Genomic DNA, 20,775 nt, shown 5'->3' on the forward strand with positions numbered 1-20,775 from the left:
ACCTTCTGTACTCCTCTTTTTGTGACCAAACTCACCTTCCTCCTTTTAATGCCATCTATTGTACTTCTTCTTCTTACTCAGTGTCAGTCAACTCCAAAGCAGAAGAAGAGTGCGGTCAGTGCCCGGAAGAGGCTGAGGAGCCCGGCCAAGCAGAGCTCCTTGACCCAGCAAGAACCGCCACCTTCTTCATCACCTCTGCCGCCCACAGTCCAGGAAGAGGAGGAGAAGAAAGAAGAGCCCGCGACCAGGCCACGGCCAACGCAGGGAGAAGAGGAGGAGCTGAAGGAAGTGGCGACACAGTCTGTGAGGGTGAAAGAGGAAGAAAAGAAAGCAGAGGAGGAGGGCGAGAAAGACATGCCCTCTGTACAGATCAAACCAGAGCCAGAGGAGATGGAGTGCACGGTGAGGAGGGGGAGACGGGGGGTTCGGTGGAAGCGATTGGTTGATTGATTGGAGGGGAATGGGGTTAAAGAGGCAGAACGCTAGATGTGTGGCTAGATGGATGGAGGTGAGGAAAATGGGCGTGTGCAGGTGGGGCTGGGAGTCGGTTCTGCGATGATCAAATGTGTTTGATTATGTCGATTTCACAATGAAAACACACACACACACTGCGGTCAAATCACACAGACAGCAAAGGTTACTTCAGTTACTTACCTGGCTTAAAAAGAAAGCTTTAAATCATGTCACGCGTAATGAACAGAGTATCAGTTTGTGCAATATTGACACAAACTTCTCAAATACCGCCTTAAAAAATGTATCAAAATTCACGTTTTCCCAATACTCGAGAATCGGCAGCAGACAAGGAAGCAATATGCATACCAGAGCAATCAGCTGGATCTCTCAGATGTCAGCTTCCCGCCTGAGTATTACAAAGTGATTACAAAGAATTTGAGAAGCAGGCAGATAACATGACTAGGCACTTTTTTACTCTATTTAATTACATATCCTTCCACTTATGCAGATTACGTTAGGTCAGATCCTTCTTGTGATCCGGTGCCCTCTCGCTGGTCTAGGCTGTAAAGTGGAAAATGAACCTACTGGTGCTCCCTCAGAGATCCACCTAAACCAGCGCTGCTCAGCTCTTCTGTCTGTGCATCATGATTGGCGGTTTAGCAGCTTGATGGCGCTATTTTAATTCAGTACAGCGTTCAACAGATTTTGAGGTTTGCAACTTTTACTCTGAAAGCCCCGGACCTTAAAGAAAAAGACTGGTTTATCAGAGATTGCATCTTATTTTGATAGTTTTGCACATGCTTCCTGTCTGTAACAGTGATCCCTGTTTTAATTGCAAAATGTGACACCGTGACGTCATTTAAGTATCAGAACAAAGTGAGCCGATAATCACAGGTCATGCTGTTTAGGAGGGAAACATTCCCCCCCCCCCGGGCGACATCAATCACAGTTAACCATTCCTGTTCCCTGTGCGGTGTGTGCACGTACCAATTTTACCTGTGCCACTGTTATTACAGTGATGCTGGCTTACTTTCAGTTTCAGTTTTCAAAGAAAGGAGTTTATATAATTTTTCTGTTTCCTTGTTTGTTTCTCTAGAAAGAAGAGACACATTTGTTTTTCTGGATTTTTGGTTTTGGTTTTTTTAATCTAATTTATGGTTGAGTTTTAGTAGAACTGCAAATCAAGACCTGATCTGACATAAACTGGCAATCATTGTGTCTTCATTAGAGCAAAAAGGACACAGTTATCCTTCTGCACTGGATTCCCTGGGATATTTCCTGGTAGTGGTTTCTGTCTGTCAGGCCTGACAATAATCGTCTTGATTAGGATTCGTGGATGCCAAAACATTGTGTCTATAATAAAGTCCGTGCTGGCGGGAATTTCGATTTTCCTCTGCGCATTATACCGCATACGCCTTGTATTATACCGCATACAAGGCACGAGCACGGATTTTTGAAATAACTGTAAATTTACTTTAGGGTTAATTTATGTTATTTCAAGCTTGATATTATGATAATGTAGCTGTTGGCTGGTGCATGAGCTTCACAAATCCAGAAAAACGTCCTTTTCATTTATATGCGTTCACCTGAGCAAATAGATTGTGTACAGGTTGTGCAGTTTAGCAGGAATGTGTGCTCTTTGTGATTGAAAACTTGCACCTGTTTGCCTGTGACAGCAGGCTGTTAGGCTACGTCCACACGTACACGGGTATTTTTGAAAACTGAGATTTTCCGTTTTCGTTTTAAAAAATAATCCCGTCCACATGTAAACGCAGAAATGAAGGAAAACGCTGCTAGGAACATGCCAAAGCAACAGGTGGCGATATATTCCTAACCGTGTAGAAATGTTGGCCAATCAGAAGTCTAGAAGCCTCGGTGGGAAATAGTAAACAAAGCTGGGGCATAGAAGCAGAACCGAGTCGTATGTGTGGAGGGACAGTAACTGTGTGTATATGTAAGCATTTAAACACTGCAGAGAGTAGAATTAACAGTAACAGTATTGTAGAAATGTAGAATAGGGTGAACACGTTTCCCCAAACCTTATTTAAAAAGAGATCATGTTGCGATTGGATCATGCCAGCTGTCACCCACACATCCTAGCCATTGAGTCAACAGTTCAGCAGTCATTGCTGCATTATTTAAGAAGAAAACTATGAGCACCTGTGTGTGTGTTTGATTTTTATCTCTGTGTCAGACCTGTACCTCTTTTATGAATTCATCTCTTTTCATTTTGTTATTATTGCTACTATTTTGTTTTAAAATGGGAGTAAACTGCCTGTTTTGTGCTTTTTGACAAAAAATTAGTAATTGTTTCACATGTTTCAAACAAGCTTTGTCAAAAACAGCAGGGTTTGAGTTAAAGCAGCATTACATCAGAGTCAGAATAAGCTTTATTGGATTCTGATCAAGGAATTGGGTTCTTTTGGGTTTTTTCTGTGCTCTCAATGTACTTAACAGATACACACACGGACAATAACAGCATGTATAGTGTATTTATAGGTGCAATGATGCAGTAGTGCACAGTGCTAAGCGTTTCACAGCATGACGTCTGTTCAGTTTCTCAGGCTACGTCCACACTAGCCCGGATAGATTTGAAAACTGCGTTTTCGTCTGGAAACGCTCCGCGTCCACACTAGCGTTTTCAGTCGTTTTCACAGAGTTGCGCGTCCACATTGAAACGGCCCAAAATGCTTATGTTCCAGTCCTGCGCATGCGCAAAAGCGAGTGGGAATTAAAGAATTTTAAGAAAAGCTATCTGGAGCATGTACAAACTGATAATAATCTTTTTTAGAGCTGTCAAAATTGAGAGAAATCAAAACAACTGCTGTATAATGGCCTCCGCTATCTTTTTTTAATTTTTCATGTGACTGCATCACATGACTAAAATGCGTCATCGTTTCAAACGCATCGTTTTTCCTTGAGGAAAATGCCGTCTCAGTGTGGACGGGAAGCCAAAACGGAGAAAGCCTCAGTTATCCAGCGCTGAGTTGAAAGGAGCTGGACTTCCTTTAAGGGTCATGAAGACAAAGAATCCGTCCCTTGACTGGTAGTAAGCTTAACGACTCACAGACCATCGGGTGGGTCAACAACTCTCAGGACTACATCCACAGCCTGAACCCCCACTAGGAGTTAAATACCTGGTGCTCCCCCCATCACCTTTTAGAACTGAAAAAGCACCGCAGATGTGAGATAGGAAACATTTCCTTAATCTAAGAAGTCCAGCTGCCTTCAGTTGAAGCACTTAAGACTTCACTGCGTGACGGGATGAGTTGACGATATAGAGGCGAAGGGAATGAGGGACGTGTAAGAGAACAAATTTGATGCAGGAGTGAGCAGAGAGATGTTTGCGGGATGGGTGAGGTTGAACTGAGCAAGCGTGGTGGTTAATTTTAGGAAGTATGAGGAGGAGGAAGAGTTTGGTATAGTTGTGAGGTTGTTTTAGTTTTCATGAAATACTAGATGATATCTCGATGCAGTGTTCAGCTATGGTGGTGACCGAGGTGTGGCCTTTCATGTTCTACTACTCTGAAGTCTGGTTGAGGTGCAGCTGAAGGGCGTGTGCGTGGTTGGTGCATTGTTGTGTAGCGCAGCGGTCTCCAACCTTTTTTGCGCCACGGACCGGTTTTTGCCCAACAGTATTTTCACAGACCGGCCTTTAAGGTGTCGCGGATAAATACAACAACATAAAACTAGTACCGGTACTGAAAAAAAGAAAATTTATTCATAACACACGTGAAAAGACCCAGGAAAACCGAGTAAACGATAAAAACGATAACAAAATAACGCTGAAAACCGATAAAAACCCTGAAAACTACACATTTCACACGTGAGCCTCAACTCTCGCGGCCCGGTGCCAAACGACTCACGGACCGGTACCGGTCCGAGGCCCGGGGGTTGGGGACCTCTGGTGTAGCGTATCCCTGTGCATGACCTCCACGGTCAGACAAAAATTGCCAAGTGGGTCCGATGGCGGAATTTACGTCCCTATCGGGGTTACAGAAAACTAAAAACTGCCAAAAACTGTAAAGAAAAATTGGTTATTTTTGAGATTTCAGATTAAGATTTGACAAATGGTGGTCGACTCCACTTCCAGGCCAGTGGAAGTGGAGCCTCTCGGGGGAGAAACACGGCTTCTCGCAAAGGTTACAGTGAAGCTTTCCGCTTGGCTGACGTGATGGTGGAAGATTAGGCATGGTCTGACATTAGTGGGTAAAGTTTAATGGATGGGTAGAGTTGTAGGAAGTCATTAAACACACTTTGTAAACAAACATTTATTTGCTCTCATGTGGAAAAAGTCTGTTAAGGTTGTTAAGGTTTTGCACTTCAAGCAGCAAATTTCACCTTTTTTAATCCCGAGTGGCTTTTCAGGGAGCGCATCAGCAGAATGAGCTCCGTGAAATGAATAGTGAGGAGGTCAGAGGTCGCAGCCAAGCCAAGTTTTACATGACAAGAGCCTGTGGGATACATACTGACGAAAGTCCTGCTGGAGTTACCCGTGAATTCCCCAGCGGATTTCATTCTCAGGATCAGACTATTTATGGCTGAGCATTTACTAATAAATTAAGCAGCATATATCTGCATCTTCTGTCCTTCTGATTGATGCAGAGGAGTTTGTCTTTTTCTGGTCTTTGCTCAGAAATACACACCAATAGAGATTTTCCCATAGACTGGGAACCAAGAAACTGAGCTGCATTTTGTGCATTTTGTCACATCTTAACGTCTCTGTCTTTTTAATATTATTTTAGGCTCATCTAAGTATTTACAGCTTACAGTTGTTCAGGATGGATGGGTGGATACTTTATTCATCCCCTGGAGGAAATTCACAAATTCCAGCAGTATCCACAAACATTTTAGACATAAAATAAATACTAATAAATATTGTAAACATTGTAAAGATTATGAAAATTAGGATTCTGAAAGTAAACAAATCAAAGTTATTTTATGGCATTTCCTTTCAAGAAAAGATTTTATATCTTCCGGGCTTCTAAAAAAGGATTGTCGATATATTTTTAAGCTTCTCATAGTTTCACAGCTCATTTGACATGTTATGACTGGTCGAGCTCACTCATAGGAAATAGTCATGTAAAAGAAAACACTCTTAACTTAAGTTCAGCAAGTCAGAATTTTATTGAATTAAAAAAAAACACTGATAAGGCACTTATGCCACTTATTCTTATCTTTTTAATCCTTCAATAAAGCTTTAGGAGTATTTTGCTCATTGTTTGTTCTTCAAATGTTGCACTCGGTTCCCTCGCTCTCCTCGTGGCTATTAGTAGTTGGTGCGCTGGCTAGTTAGTTTGTCATCCTCATTATGGATGCAGTGATTATTGGTGGCTTCACTGCTGTGTGCCAATTAAATATAATTACAAGCCGATAAATACATGGGAGCGTTTTTGTGTCGCCCTGGCCGGGCTCACAGGTTTTGCAGTGCAAACGAGTTGCTACACCTTTTGACATTTCAAGCTTTACTGTTAAGCTGATAGGTAGGTCGATACACCCTGTTATAAACAGACAGGGAAGGCTGTACAGTAAAGGGTGTGAACAGTAATGATAAGGTGAGACTTGCTGGAGTCGCTCGCACAGTATAGCAGCCATTACCAAAGCGAACTTATAGCAGAAGGAGTGAAAGGTGTTTGTCAGCGGGAAGGGTGAGGCGTTGAAGAGAAGAAGCTGTTGGAAATGTGGACAGAAAAGCAGAAGGAGGGGAAAGAGATTGTCAGAGAGGAGACAGATGAGGGAAGTGCACAGATGGGTGAGAGAGAGGAGTGAAGGTAGAGAGGTTTGAAAGGGTGTGGACAGTCAGATAAGGACAGGCTGTGCTGCAGGATTATGACTGCCATCCATTTCACCCTCCTCTGTGTTCAATACTTTTTTTGTTATTTATGAAGCTGAAACGCAGGGAGATGCAGAGTCAGGCTAGCTTCTCTCTGGGTTTTCAATACGGGAAAGATAACAGAGAGAAACCGCAGGGCAAGTGGATTGTGTTGGTCTGAAAAACGGGGAGGTGCATGAACAGTTAAGAATCGCTGTATTGTCCAAAAGTACTGACATTTAAACAGCATTGTAGTGCGCGTGCTAGATAAATGTAGAATTAATCAGACAAATGAGAGAGCCGGGCACCGTTCATGGTAATGCATTTCTGTGCTTCCATTACCTTCATCCGCTGGGACAGCAGAGAAACCACTTGAACTATTTCTAATTCATTAGAAATTAACATTTTTGCTAACATACTACACATTTGCAAAGCGATCAGCCCCAGATGGCCGCCTCTCTCTGAGCCTTGTTCGTCCAGGGATTTTCTTCCTGTTAAAAGGGAGTTTTTCCTTGCCACTGTCGCCACATGCTCGCTCATAGAGGGCTGTCTGATTCTTGGGGTTTTCTCTGTATTATTGTAGAATCGACTGTAGAAGCGACTGCTGTTGTGACTTGGTGCTATGTAAAGGAAATTGACTAATATTTAATTCAGTTTAGTTTTCAATTACATCTTGCACAAAAAATAATTTCAAGGAGAGATGCCTGCGATTTTAAATGCTTATATTTTGAGCTACCACCATTTGTCAAATCTTAATCTCAAAAATAACTAATTTTTCTTTACAGTTTTTGGCTATTTGGCAAACTGGTCATATTTGTAATTCCAGAGATCCACAAAATTACGCACAATCATTGTCGTTATTGATTAAAATAACCCTTGATGTGCTGAGCTGTTTTTGAGGCGAGGCATCACGTGCTTTATGTTTGCACTCCAGCTATATAGCACAAGCATAGATTTGCATTTATGACGGTATGTGGGAAAGGCAGGACGGGCTGTGTCTGTTAGCAGCGAGTGTTTTGGAGCAGAGATAAATAAAAGAGGGAAATTTCATGCCGGGCAGGAAACAGTCTGTTTTTCATTCTCAGCTGATACCCGTGTACTGTAGTGTCTTCTAGGTTTTAGAAAAGTCATGAGAATGTGTCTCTACGATTGAATTTTAAAGACAGAATTTAGCTAGGTGACATAATTAGGTTGAGTTAATTTACCAAAATAAGCCTTTTCCAGTCTGTTTGAGGGGCTTCATGCTGTCGCCACCCTCACCCTCAAGTGTGGCTAACTCCACTGAAGTCTAGCAACACTTTACATGTATATTCTCTGTGCCATTGTCAGTTAGAACAGCGTGTCTTTGTGTTTATATGTATGAGGGCTAAAATTCTGCAGGGTGTGAGAGAGACCTTCACACAGAGCCTCAGAGAGTATTGTCTTTACTGTAGTGGGAACAGCCACAGAGTAGGTGAGATAAAATGTCGTTATTCACATGTTGTTGCAAGTGAAAAAGACACACTTGGTTAGTGGATGTGTCACAGTCATAATGTTCCCAGTTTGGTTACACTGCAGTTCCACTTGGCATGGTTTTAAGGGTTTATGGGTAGGTTTGGGGATATGCTGGTTATGGTTGAGGTTTGGCTAAGAATCCAAGAAATGAATGTCAAAAGTAGCCCGTGCTTTAGTGTGTGTGTGGATAAAAACAATGTAGCAGAGGAGTAACACAAAAAGTATTGTTTGTAATAGCGTAGTGAACTTGTGCTTGGCCTTACATATATGCTTGAAATTACATGTACTTGAATAACAAGGACTAATTGTGTTTCCCATCATCACATTGAATGACCTCTCTTGACAATTTGCAAAGCTGTGATATTAACTTGATTTCCTTTTTACTGAAATAGTTAGAAATGTTTTTTCCCTTCTCTTTAAATTTCCTAAATCCTGCCTTAGGAAGGATCATTTTAATCTCTGTTTTGTCACACAGTTATACCGATATACCCGGTTTATTTATCTGTAGCTCCTTTGTTTATTTTTGGCGTTTCTGATGCGTGTCTGATTAAGTAAGCGGACATAACTTTGCCAAGAATTTAACCAGAGGACAACTGTGCAGTCAACACTGTTCTGAAAACATGACCAGCCTGCATTTCTAAGCACATTGTTGCATCTCTCCTCACCACTACACTGAAAAACCAGTTACATGTCTACGATGTCTGGGTTTTTAGTTCATCTCAGTTACTGACGTAGTAAAATCCTTCTGTTTATTTCCATTTATAGCTTTCACAAGATCAGTTTATGATGTGATAGTTGTGCATTTATCTCCTTAACAGAAATGAGTTTGTCCCGCCCTGCAAATGAGTTTGGAGCTCCTCAAGGCTCCGTACTTGGGCCTTTTTATATGTGTAGTTCATATGCACGGACGCAATTAAATAATCATAAAAACCTATTAAAACTTAGTTTATGTTAATACATATATGTACATTATAGTAAAATGTGCTAGCAGAACAGTGTGAGTCTGGAGGATTTGAGTGCAGAATGGCGCGTTCTTTGCTTGAAGAGCAAAGGCAACTTTAAATGTTTATTAGCAATGCCAGGATCATATTTTGGTGCTTGCCTCAGCTGATTATTTTTTGGCTAAATACCAGAACCAATTGCAGGAAAATTTTCAGAAAGTGTAACATCAAGGCGAACCCGATAGACTGATTTATTTACTAGGAAACATCTTGTATTTCAGAGCTTAATTACGTTCACATGTGAGGCCTGGGAGAAGGAGTGTGTATATGTGTGCATTGTTGTGGTGTGGTTTGGGTTAGTGAAGGGTGGGGGCTGGGTGGAGTAGTATTGCGCAAGACATCATTAAGCAGAGAGTGTGTGTGTGTGAGTGTGTGCTGGCCACACCTCTGTGGCTGTCTCCAACAGAGGGGAGTGGACTTTCCTGTCCAAAGATAAAGTCTCCAGGAAGCAGATCCTCCTGCTATAAAACTCCACTGGGAGCCTAAAACATTAATGCTACATGCCTCATATTTACTCAAGTTAAGACTGTTATTATTATTATTATTATCGTTATTGTACCCTTTGTTCTAACTCATTTGTGCTGCAAACAGTAACCCTGTCAAGATGATTATTTGCTAACCCTTTGTTTGAACAGGATGCATTTTTTTCCCTCCAAATACTAATTCAGTCTGGACTCTGAATGATGATTGTTATATGTTGTAGATTGTTATATGTTTGTCTCAACAAGACAACACAAATCCTAGTGAGTGAAGGCATGAAATCAAGGGGAAAATGTGAATATAGGAGTACGAGCAGTAGCAATGGAGGACTTTGACAAGCTGTCAGATGCAACAAATTATTCATCAGAAACAGATGACAATCTTTATTTGAACCTCAGGAAATATGAAATATTATGGTCTGTGGATCATACTGCGCTTTTTGCTGCTTGACTGCTTGTATGTGAGACCAGCACATAAAGTGGTTACTCAGACAGAAATAAGAAATGTCAGGTCCACTCTAGAAGACGTGCAAAGCAAACTTTATTTACCATAAGACTGTATTAAAGTTGTATGGTTCTAGCCCAGAGTTTTAAAAATAAGACAACTTGTTGTGATAGAGCTGCAACTAAGGACTGTGTTTATTCAGTTTTTATTATTCGGATTATTATCTATTAGAATTATTTCATCTATAGAATTCCAGAAAATAGTAAAAACAACTTTTAAAGCCTATTTAACAGATTTCAGTGGTGAACGACCTTTCAGACGTGTGCAGATGTCTGCTTCAGAGATAAAACTTGCTGTTTGTTTAGGATTTTGACAAATTAAATGAGCTGATTGGTTACTGTTTCCAAAGTATTTAACTTGTTGACATGTTACACCTGCCTGCATTGTTTACATATTTGCCAGCTTGTATTCTTATCTGTTTATGGTCAAATTTCTCTTTTCCTCACTATGATAATTTAAACATTTAAAGTTTTATACAGAGAAGATGGATGATCCTTTAAAAAACCATAGCAGTTCACAGATACAGCTCTGCTGAATTTATTTAGAACCTGGCTTGCTGAGGTGGGATGTTATTTTCATCAGTTACCCAGAACATTATGACATGACGTTGGTAACTTGGCTGCATGCATGTGCACGGATGTCTCAGCAGCTAAGCTTATTTAATGAGTTAGTAGTGCAGGAAACCAACAGAGGAAATACGAAGGTTATACGTGTTTCACTGAGTCATGCTACTTTTAACAGCATATACTGAGAAAAACGATTAAAACGAGCGTTTGTGGGATGTTTTAATGCTTTAAAAAAGCATATTTTCCTCTGCTAACAGGAACATCGGGTCCAAGGTCAAAATAGACATCAAAAGGTCAAATGGAGGTGATGTGAGATGTGAAATTTTACACTTGCTTCAACTCGTACTAGCCAAATTCCATCAGAAGTGGATGGAAAGTTGGGGAAGAGACTCCACTACTAGCCCTTTTTTTTCTCTTTTACTCAACTGAGAAACTTTGAGGATTATCCAAAGGATTCTTCACGTCAGTCTAGTTTTTATGCTTGTTCTCTCTGTTGTTTCTTCCATCATGCAAACTTCAACAGTTTGTAGTTAGAAGATTCCAAAGCAGGAGAAAACAATGAATAGTTTTTGGCAATCAGTCAGGAATAAATGTAATCTAATGACAACCTGAAGATGCCCACTGTATAATCAGCAGTGGGTGAGGGCTCGGCATGGTGCTGCGTTGGTAGTCCGTAGGTGGTACGCAGAGCTTTCCAGAACCACGTCTGCATAGCTGTATACAGTCAGTGTCAGAAATATGCGTATGAATATGCGGGCTACACTTGTTCTTGTAAGTGCTGTTTTTCATCACAGTGAGGTAGAAGCGGGGTTAAATTTACTTTGAAAATCTCCTCTGTGGCCTTTGCTTCCGCATCTCATTTTGTGCTATTTTTTTCCCTTCCTCTTTGTTGATCTTCCCTTTTCTGTTGAAGCCGCCTTGTTAACCTATCAGGATAAGACCTAGATATGGCGTAATCGCTGCAGAGCCACCCGCCTCTGGCTTTTGAGAGTTTGTGAAGCCTCTGTGTTGGTTAAATTCCCACAATCCCCCTCTCTGCGTGGCCAAAGTGCTACGCAAATGGAAACCACTGCGGGTTCATAAATCCTGCGTTACTCAAAAGCAACTTGGCAGTAAATTTTCAGAAGAGATGAGGAGACAGTGAAATGTTGGGGGCAAGAGGAGTGAACAGCAAGATGATTAAACAATATGGCGAGCTCATATGAGTTAACTAGTGTTTGTCAGAGTGACAGAATGGGTCAAAGTTCATTCAGCTAGATTTAGCTTTCCAGTGAAAGTTTTCTTTTAGTTGCTGTTCCTGTTTTTCGTTTTTTCCCCAGAACACACACACACACACACACACACACACACACACACACACACACACACACACACACACACACACACACACACACACAATCGCGCACTTTTATCTCCCCTCATCTCTCTTTTTCTTTTCCCGCCATTCTTCTTCTTCTGCTTTCTCTTTCAGTCTCCCGACCCAAGCTCTTCTTCTCTCCCTTTCCCTCCCTCTCCTCCCTTTCTCACTCTCTCATCCTAATAGGATATGTCGAGGGAGGCACTGCTTCCGCTCACCCCGTCGCCATGGCAACCACGGCTCTGGCGGGAGTTGCCGAAAAGACTGTGCAGCCTGACCCCCCCGCCATCACCACCACCAATCCTCACTCCTTCTCCTCCTCTTTTCTCCTCCACCTTTCCAACCAGTGCTTCTCTCTCCATCTTTCCCCTGCCCCCTCCTCAATCTCTCTCTTTTTCTAAATCACCACTTATGCCAAAGGGGAGCACGCATGCACGCACGCACACACACACACACACACACACACACACGCGCGCAAACACACACTGAATACCTGCCAGCACAGCACAGTGAATAGCCCTGTAATCGCTCTCTCTCTCACACGCACGCACACACAGACACACAAACAAACAATGTGGCCCTCTGTGCATGCGTGTGTGTCACACTGATGTATTCACATAAACAAGTCAGTTGTCCTCCAGCAAACAGGAGCACTCATGCACAAAGAGACCACATCACACACACATACACACAGACACGCACCCACTTTCTATTACTCCCTGTGCGTTTGTGTGTGTGAGAGCAAGAGACATGAGAGGTTAGAGAGGCCGATTTACTGTGCTTTTGCCAGCAGGGCTTTGGTAGCATGAGTTAGTTAGCAATCATTGTGTGTGTGTGTGTGTGTGTGTGTGTGTGTGTGTGTGTGTGTGTGTGTGTGTGTGTGTGCGTGCGTGCGTGCGTGCGTGTGTGTGCGCATCTATGTTGGAGCATTCAGTCCATTCAAAGGGCAGCACATTCAAAATTTGGGATGCAGAGAGAGAGAGAAACAGGAGGGGTTGCAGTTCAGTGCAGATGCAGTCACCTCTGCTGGTGCAGGATGATGATGTCATTGTTGGCAGCCCACTTCCTACAGTGCAGAGCTTCCGGGAAGCAAATACATGACTGGGAGAGGAAGCTCTATGTTAGTCTAAAGTTATCTGGAAACATGTAGGTCATTAAGTGGATTGGCTGGGGTTCAGTATAGTCGCAGTAAATCATGTTGTCTGTGCGTCAAATCGCAGCACATCCTGGCGAGGTCGTCGGAGGGGGTTCAGCTTTCCTGTGAGTTACAGGAGCAGCAGCAGCCAGATTTCTATTTTTTTTTACCTGTCTGCATCAATAAACAGTTAAGACACTGCCTCTTAGTCTACTAGAAAAGATAAAGCAGCATGGGACAAAAGGGATTAATATGAAATGACTTCCACAGATTGTCTCCTTCTCAGACTAAGTTGAGATCAGTTTTTTAGTATCAGCAAACTATTGTTTGTTTATCTTCCCTTTACTTTTTTCTTAACTGAGTGGATTCTGTCACATTTCAAGCCTGCTTATAGAACAAAATGACTGCCCATATGGAAAAGATATATATATATCTTATAAAGTTTGTATCTGTCTTGTGTGAAACTTGTATGAAAAGCATACAAGAGTGAAAACAGATATAAGATCCCTTGAAAAATTATAAAAATAAAACTTGTATGTTTTGGATACTTCCTAAAACAATATATGAAAGTAATGAGAAAGTGGCCACTTTCATGAGTAAATCATATAGGTTTTTACTATTTCTTTTCCATATGGGTGGGTTTGCATCACAAGTTAAACCCGGAAATCATTCGTATGGTCGGCAATCCACGTCTTTGATTTATCCTCAGGTGTTAAAACCCACCATTAAGGAAAAGAGTTGTGACCAGTTTTAACTTTAAAGTTCAGATAAGTTTAACTCTGAGCCTGCCCACTGCCAGCCTCTGCCTATGTGAACACCATAGCAACTCCAACCAGCTGCTGCTCAAACCTTCTGTTTGTGCCGCTCAGCTGATTAGAAGCAAGCTGGCTTAAAGTGAGCGGAGCTCGTGTCAGACATCATGCACGGATCCACTGGTGCAAGAAGGCCCTGGATAATGAATAGTAGAGTCCAAGAAGGAAGGTGTGAACCTGACAGTTACTATAGTTGAAATGGGCTATGGCAACTTTAACACTGTGTAGCATTTTTGTATCAAGAGTACCCTCTCCAGCTTGAGCCGAGTCTTTAAATTATGTGTTTGACATGAAACGCACGCACCAACTTCAGGTCGCTGGTAGGCAGCCTCGATCAGGGCGACATGCACAACGTTTAATTTTGCCCAAGTTGTTCCAAGCAGCCTCTCACACATAACTTAATACTTTGCATGTGCCTCTGAGATTAAAGAGTAGCCAGCAGACGTCCAAAACTAAAGGCGACGCTTGATGAGGTAATGACATCGTTTCAGTAATGCAGGCGGCGCTGATTTCTTAAATTACTCTGTCGTCATTAGCACTAGTTCAACAGCATCCCCCCTTGTGCTGGTGTAATTAATGACATCTTGTGGACATGTAGAAGTAATTTTTGACGTGTCAGGTGGCTGTCGCGTGCAAGTGCCTGTATAATTAATAGTGGGCTTCTTGCCCTGGGTCAAGCTGCTTGTTTCTCATCTCGCCGCTGTCAACTTGTCATGCTTCTTCTTTAGGTGACAAGCCTTCAGGGTAGGTTATGCTTCACGTAGGCATAGTTTGGATGGCGGGTTGTGTCTAAAGCTGAAAGTGTTGATCGCTGCTCTGAACGGCCGCGCCGGAAGACAAGGGGGGGGCTGTCAGAGAGAAGGGTGAGACATGATAATTGTTTTAATATGCTTGTAGATGCGCATATTTTCACATCAAACTTAGATGTTATTTAAACTGGCGAGGGGGCGCAGGGGGGTAAAAAGCGGTGTCAGCAGAGCAAAATATATTCACCTGTTTCCAGTAAAAACAGACTGTTTCCCAGAGTTAAGCCGAGGTGCCACGGGTGCCAGCGTCTTCGCCGCTGAAACAAGAGAGGCAAAAAATGTTTGAGATTTTCCGTTTGTGAAAGTGATGTTGTAGAAGTGTTGGATGGGTTGTGGACTTGACTCGGTTTTGGATTCTTGAGTAAAATAAGCAGGCAAATTTATGTTTTCCCACCCTCAGCTGAGTCTGTCTCACAATGATACTTTTAAACAGCCAGGGATCGAACCACCAACCTCCTGAGCTGCACCTGCTCAAAATGATTTTCAGTAATAATGTTCTGTTTGTAGCGATTGCAACATATTGATCGTAACATAAAAAGATTGCATGCTTTCTTTACCGACTTTAAAAGAAAAACGCTGTAGAGCTATCAGTGATAGCGAGCCGTCAGGAGAGACAGGCCGTGAACTCTGTCAGACTCTGCTGAACTGGTCAGGTTTTATATCTCTGTAACGTGTCTTGCACACCTGGTTCAGGCACATTCTTGCAGTTACAGAGAACCTTGTTGGAAACTTGGAAAAATAAAGTGAATTGTAAAGACGGATTATCGGTAAAGGCTTAAAAAAACTGTCTGCATATGATGAAAGTCTCTGCTGTTATTGTAAAGACGCAGGGAAAGGTTGCTAGAAAGACATTTTTGGGCGTTCCTGCACAATCAGACAGGTTTCGAACAAGTCCAGTTATGTAAACACTTCTTTGGAAGTGAAAGCAAAGGTATGCACCATGATAGCAGCACGTGCATTTGCTTCAGAGCTACAGCCACTGAACGCTTTTAGCTGCTTTCCACTAAAGCGGTTTTTAGAGGAACGGTTTATTAATTCATATGAAAGACTCAAAAATAATGGAAACAAGTTTATTATGAACATCCAGAAATGACAATATATGGGTAAAAGAGATATTCTTCAACTTATATTTTATTCTGAATGAGCTGTCTGGTCGAGAACTTATCCTCTGTGGACAACAGCTAATATTTCTGAGCCTCTCGGTAGCATATAATGGATTTCTGGTTCAAGACTTTCTTAAATCAGAGATTATGAATGCAGATCAAATTTTAAAAAGCTTTATCAATGTTAGACAATAACTTAAAAGTTAAGACTGCATTGAAGTCTCTCTTCTGCTCTACATAAAGCCTCATTCTCACAGGCCTAGACTGGTTGACAACGACCCTGGCTACCTCCTGTCATTAGAGAAAAATACGCATTCCCCAACTTATTGGAAGTTGCTGGTGGCCATCATCAGGTGAAATTGATTGCAAAGAGGATGCTGTGTCAATACTGTCATTGCTGCAGATGCCTGCAGTTTGCATGGAAGACGCCAACCAGTCTGCAAACACCATTTACTTCATTTACTTCATTTCAAAGTGTTTGCAGAAGTCGGCATCTTCCGGGCAAACTACGGGAAACTACCCGTTGCAGTCATAGCAACTACTGCAATCACCAGGTTTTTAGTGCTGGACTCTACCGCTTTGCAGCCACTTTTCACACTAGCAACTGCCAGCAACCAGTTGCCAACCAGTTGTGGAATACACACCTTTCAGTAGCAGTCAAGGAGCTACTGACCGGTCTGTAGGCCTGCCTGAGTGAAGCTTTAGCACAGTGACTGCCAGCAAACACTCTCAACTGGTTGGAGAATTTCCCTTGCAGCTGGTGGTTGTCAAGTGGTAGCCAACAGGTCTGTAAGCCTGTGTGACTGATGCCTAAATTATTTAGTCTACAAACAGCAGATTCTGCACATTCTTATGAATAGATCGGTTTAATATGCCGCAGTATTGTGTAGTATACTTTTCCTTCATGTCTGATTGTTTTCAATCAGAGATGCAAGCTTAACATTTTCTGTGGCTTGACATACGACTTGATGAACCTGAATCTTTGTACTGAAGCACCTGCTAATTGGAAAGCTAGTAGAATGCTAATGATACTTCTGAGGCTTTATTTACAACAGCTGTAGCAGAAAGACCAGCTTATTATGCCTACACATGGCAAAATCACGTACAATAGCAGCATTAATTATGAGACGAATGCTGTTTGCAACAGATGCATAATTAGTTATTGTGGCTTTTAATTGGGTTTCTCTGATCACCTTCATACATTTCCTTTTATGACTTAACCAAAAAGCTGCGAGATGTCATGGTTTACACTGTGAGCGTGTCTGAAGTTGGATTTTTCTTGCTGTGCACATTTATGCACACCTGTGCTGCGAGCTTTATAGGCAGGCTGTCCTGTGTAGGTGTATGAGGTGAACAAGTTACTAAGCACCCAGGATATCAACACTGGCAACTCCTAATAGGTAACATTAGACTGAGAGTCAACACTGACTGTGGCTAAGACTGAGCTGTGCTAGTATCAGCCTGCTAACAGGTGGGTGAAGCAGAGAGAGAGAAGCAGAAGGGAGTGTGCTTTAATCCAGGGTGGGGGCACTTGGTGTTGCACTGGGTGGGTAAGGATTTAAGGGGTGGAGCTGCAAAGCTGTGCCTGTGGTTAATGTCTTCCCCAGCTGTTGTTTATTCTCTCCATGTCCATATCTGACTTCACACTTCATATACTCAAGTGTGCAAACACACACAAATGGAAATGGCTGTCTGCAAGTGCCTAAACATATAAATTCTGTACACACAGGCACTGGAAATCACAACGAATCCACGCCAGATATGCCTCTTACTTAATTTCTGCTCGCTCCTTCTGTTTTTCCTCCATTTCCATCTCCGTCCTCCGTTCTCTCCGCTCGTATATAAGCAGTCACCGTGTGTCTGTCTCGCCTCGGGACCTATTGATTTCTTCCTGTTAGAAAAAAGACAACATTTAAACATCAGACTTAGAGGCCTCAGAGGAGCTAGCTTTGTTGTTTCTTTCCCTCTGTGTGTGCTCTGTGTGTTCTGTTGTTTTCTTTTCACCACAGCAGATCGTGTTCCCCACCGATGACCAGCGCAGGTGCAGCACGGGTAGTGTTACAAAGTCACCATCGGTCTCCTTTTTCACCATTTGGAAAATAACATTTTCCACAACAACCCAGGAACTTAAAGTCTTTGTAAGCTGATATTGATACTAGTGTTTAAAGCATAAACTGTATAAAAAAGATGGGTGGATTTGACTGAAAAACCAAGGGGCTCTGACTCCAATGTGGTAGCGCTTGTAAATCACAAAGTGGGCCTGCTGTAAAGCAAACGGCGTCTTTATCGTCCTTTTTGACTCTAATGGGGACCGTAATTCAAAAAGGAACATTGTGTTGTAATAAATATGACTTGAAACTAAAACTAATGACCATAAACTCATCAGGAACGTGTTTACTGAGGCCACAGATCAGCGACCCGAGGGCCATTTTCTTGTAGACAGTTTTATAGATGGGCTTTCTTCTGCACTTAGTTTCACACTGCTGGCCAAGGTAACTTTACTATTCAGACATCCTTTTTATACAGTCGATGTTATAAAGTGATATTTAGCCTGACAGTTGGTGCTGATACCAGTCCATATTCTTTTGTTTATTGGGTTTTAGTTATTTCCCCTCTTTCTGTCAGGTGAGATGGCTTTAGTTTAAAAAACAAGTTTTAACGTCAGCTGTTGGCAACATTCAACCTTTAACAAGCACCTAACATAACCGACGAATATCAACCACTAAATACGGAGTTATTACTTTCTCATAAGCTGACATCAATCAACAAGATAGCTGATACCAATATTTGATACTACTTACGAACGACTTAAAAACTCTCCAGATTATAAAATTGGAGCAAAAACAGTGACTTTGAGCGAGGATGCGCTCTCTGTATCAAAGGCAGTTTCTCAGTGCGACTTTGTGCGACTTTGTTATAGAGGGCTGTCACAGTTTACCCCACTTGTCATGTAACTTGACATCAATAAATTATGTGGCTGCTGACAGTCGAGCATGATCGGCCTGTCAGGAGTCTACCTCTCATGTTTAGCGTCACCTGTTAGCTCTTTGTTAGACAGCCAGAAAGTGTGCTTTTCATTTGATCGAGTTGGTAAATAATTCCCTGCTTGTGTACTCAAAAATATCGCCACGCAGTGTCCTCTCTGAACACATGAGGTTACTTATAGCCGAGCTGCATTGCAGCTGCAAATCGCTCATTATTTGATCTGTATGAAGCCGGGATTAAAGTCCTCTGGACATTTTACATCTTCTTCTCTCTGCCGGGCTTCCTCACCACTACAGCTGCTCCCCACTTTCATTCAAGTTAGAGATCACATGAATTAATTGCACGGCGAACACTGTGTGACCCATTTTATGATGGAGCAGATGAACTGAGAAGTGTAGGGTGTGTGTGTGTGTGTGTGTGTGGGGGGGGGGGGGGGGGAGCTCCACTGCTACAGTAAAGGTTTTTCCGTGTATCGTTCTGACATGTCGGGTTCACTTTTTAAAGGCTTGCAGCTTTGTGTGGCAGATTGTTGCCATCGTGTCATTTTAACGACCTCGTGCAGAGATCTAGAGGAAGCTGCCTAGATTCTTTAAGCCATCATTTATTCATATTTATATGCAATTCATGCTGGAAATATTCGGACAGTCGCACGGTGTTTGTAATTTTGCAGCCATCGCAATAGATTTTAGCAGCCCGAAAGTTTATGAAGGAAGATGATTCTTAGTAAATCTCCTGATCTCAGTCCAGTGGAGCATTACTGAGGGAGGGAAGGAAGACTCCAGGCAGAAGGGCATTTCCTGCACGCACTTATAAACATTAACATTTTATTTCGATCGCAGTTTTGAATTTAAACTGAAAGTGAGGTGTTCAGTTTCGGCTTAATTGATACTTTACAAATTTTTTGTGGTGGCATACGGAGCTCAAATTGTGCCAGTGTCCAAACACAAACTGTTTCTGCTGTTCATTCCCTTAAAAAAATAAAAAAGGTCGAGCTTCAGACATTTCAGAAAAACTGTCCTGAAATCCTGACTTGCAGAAATGATGTCCTTCAGATTTTCTGTTTTTAAAAGTCTATCAGCTCTTCACTATTTGCAAACATCAATGGTATTTGAAAATACTACTGGGTGATTGATCCATACTATAATATACTGATGCTGTATTATGAAACCTGGCTGTGTTATTATCGATAATATGCATTCTCTGCAACTGAATATCAGTTTCTGACCGAAGGATTGAAAGATCATTTTTGACTTTTATAGTAAAAACACCAAGAGCTTAAACCAAAGCCGATGGCAAAGTGTGGCTTAAAAACTTTTAAATAGGAGAATAGTTTATACATTTAATCAAGGACATTTATTGGGGGAAACAAAGCCACCGCTTTGACGCAGAGCGGGATATTAAATTGTGAGGAAAGAGCTCTTTTACATCCTCACTCTTAAGCTAATCACTCTGTCTTCATAGAAAGTGTTTCTTCCTTTTTGGCCCCTCTTTCTTCCCTTCCATCTCCCTTCCTCTGAGATCAGAGCTCGCGGGCATCCGGAGGGGGTTTTATTTTCTTTTTCTGTCTCTTTTTTTTTATATTGGACTTCAGCCTTTCAGTCTCTTCTTTTGAGGATTTCGCACAGAGTTGTGGGTTTAATCTGAGCAGCTGTGAAAAGAGGAAAAGTGGAGGGGAGAGGAAAATCGAAAAGAAGAAGGGGGGGAAAAAAAAGAGCGAGTGGGTAGAAATGAAGCCAGTGAGGGATGAAAGGGTGAGGTGGTGAAGAAAAACAAGGGTGTGGTTGATGTAAAGAGCGAGAGATGCTGGAAGGAGAGGAGGGATGTGACAGACAGAGAGAGAGAGAGAGAAAGGTGAAAGGGGTGTGGTCGTGATAGAGAGAGCGAAAAGAAAGGAGTGAGGAGAGGCGGGGCTGAAGCAATGGAAAGACGAGTGGACCGGGAGGGAAATGGAAGGGAGTTGGTGGTGGGTGGGGAACGAGTGGAAAAACATGGAGTCAGCTGATGGCTCCCAGTTTCCATGGCAACGCTTGGCCTTTCCCACCCACTCTCTTTCTCTCTCTTTCTCCTGTCTCGTTCTGTGCCTCACCCACTCCCTCACTTCTTTCACACTTCATTTTCTTTTCAGTTTTTTCCCTTTTTTTAAAGACCGTCTCAGTATAATCACGTTACAGCCCAGCTTCTCTTCGCCCATCTCCTCTCTTTTTTTGTCCTACCTTCTCATCTTCTCTCTCCTTTCTTTTTCCTATTTGCCTATAAAGTGCTCCTTA

General features: G+C 42.2%; 1 protein-coding gene and 1 long non-coding RNA gene across 4 annotated transcripts in view; one reads left to right on the forward strand and one right to left on the reverse strand.

Moving 5' to 3' along the window:
- klf8 (Kruppel like factor 8) overlaps nucleotides 1-20,775 on the forward strand; it is an 87,196-nt gene that overhangs the window by 46,264 nt on the left and 20,157 nt on the right. For all 3 annotated transcript variants that reach the window (XM_085471011.1, XM_085471010.1, XM_085471009.1), the window contains one exon: nucleotides 82-402. In XM_085471011.1, the coding sequence (XP_085327137.1) occupies nucleotides 82-402 (321 nt within the window). The remainder of the gene's footprint in view (nucleotides 1-81; nucleotides 403-20,775) is intronic.
- On the reverse strand, nucleotides 11,570-17,612 carry LOC146700773 (uncharacterized). The gene is made up of 3 exons (XR_014922608.1): nucleotides 17,296-17,612; nucleotides 14,608-14,677; nucleotides 11,570-14,462 (listed from the first exon to the last, which is right to left on the reverse strand). It is a non-coding gene; the product is annotated as an uncharacterized LOC146700773 (long non-coding RNA).

Source organism: Copadichromis virginalis, linkage group LG10 (assembly GCF_057382275.1).
Source record: "Copadichromis virginalis isolate Kocher_CV1m ecotype Utaka linkage group LG10, C_Virginalis_male_GT1.1, whole genome shotgun sequence".
Lineage (NCBI taxonomy): Eukaryota > Metazoa > Chordata > Actinopteri > Cichliformes > Cichlidae > Copadichromis > Copadichromis virginalis.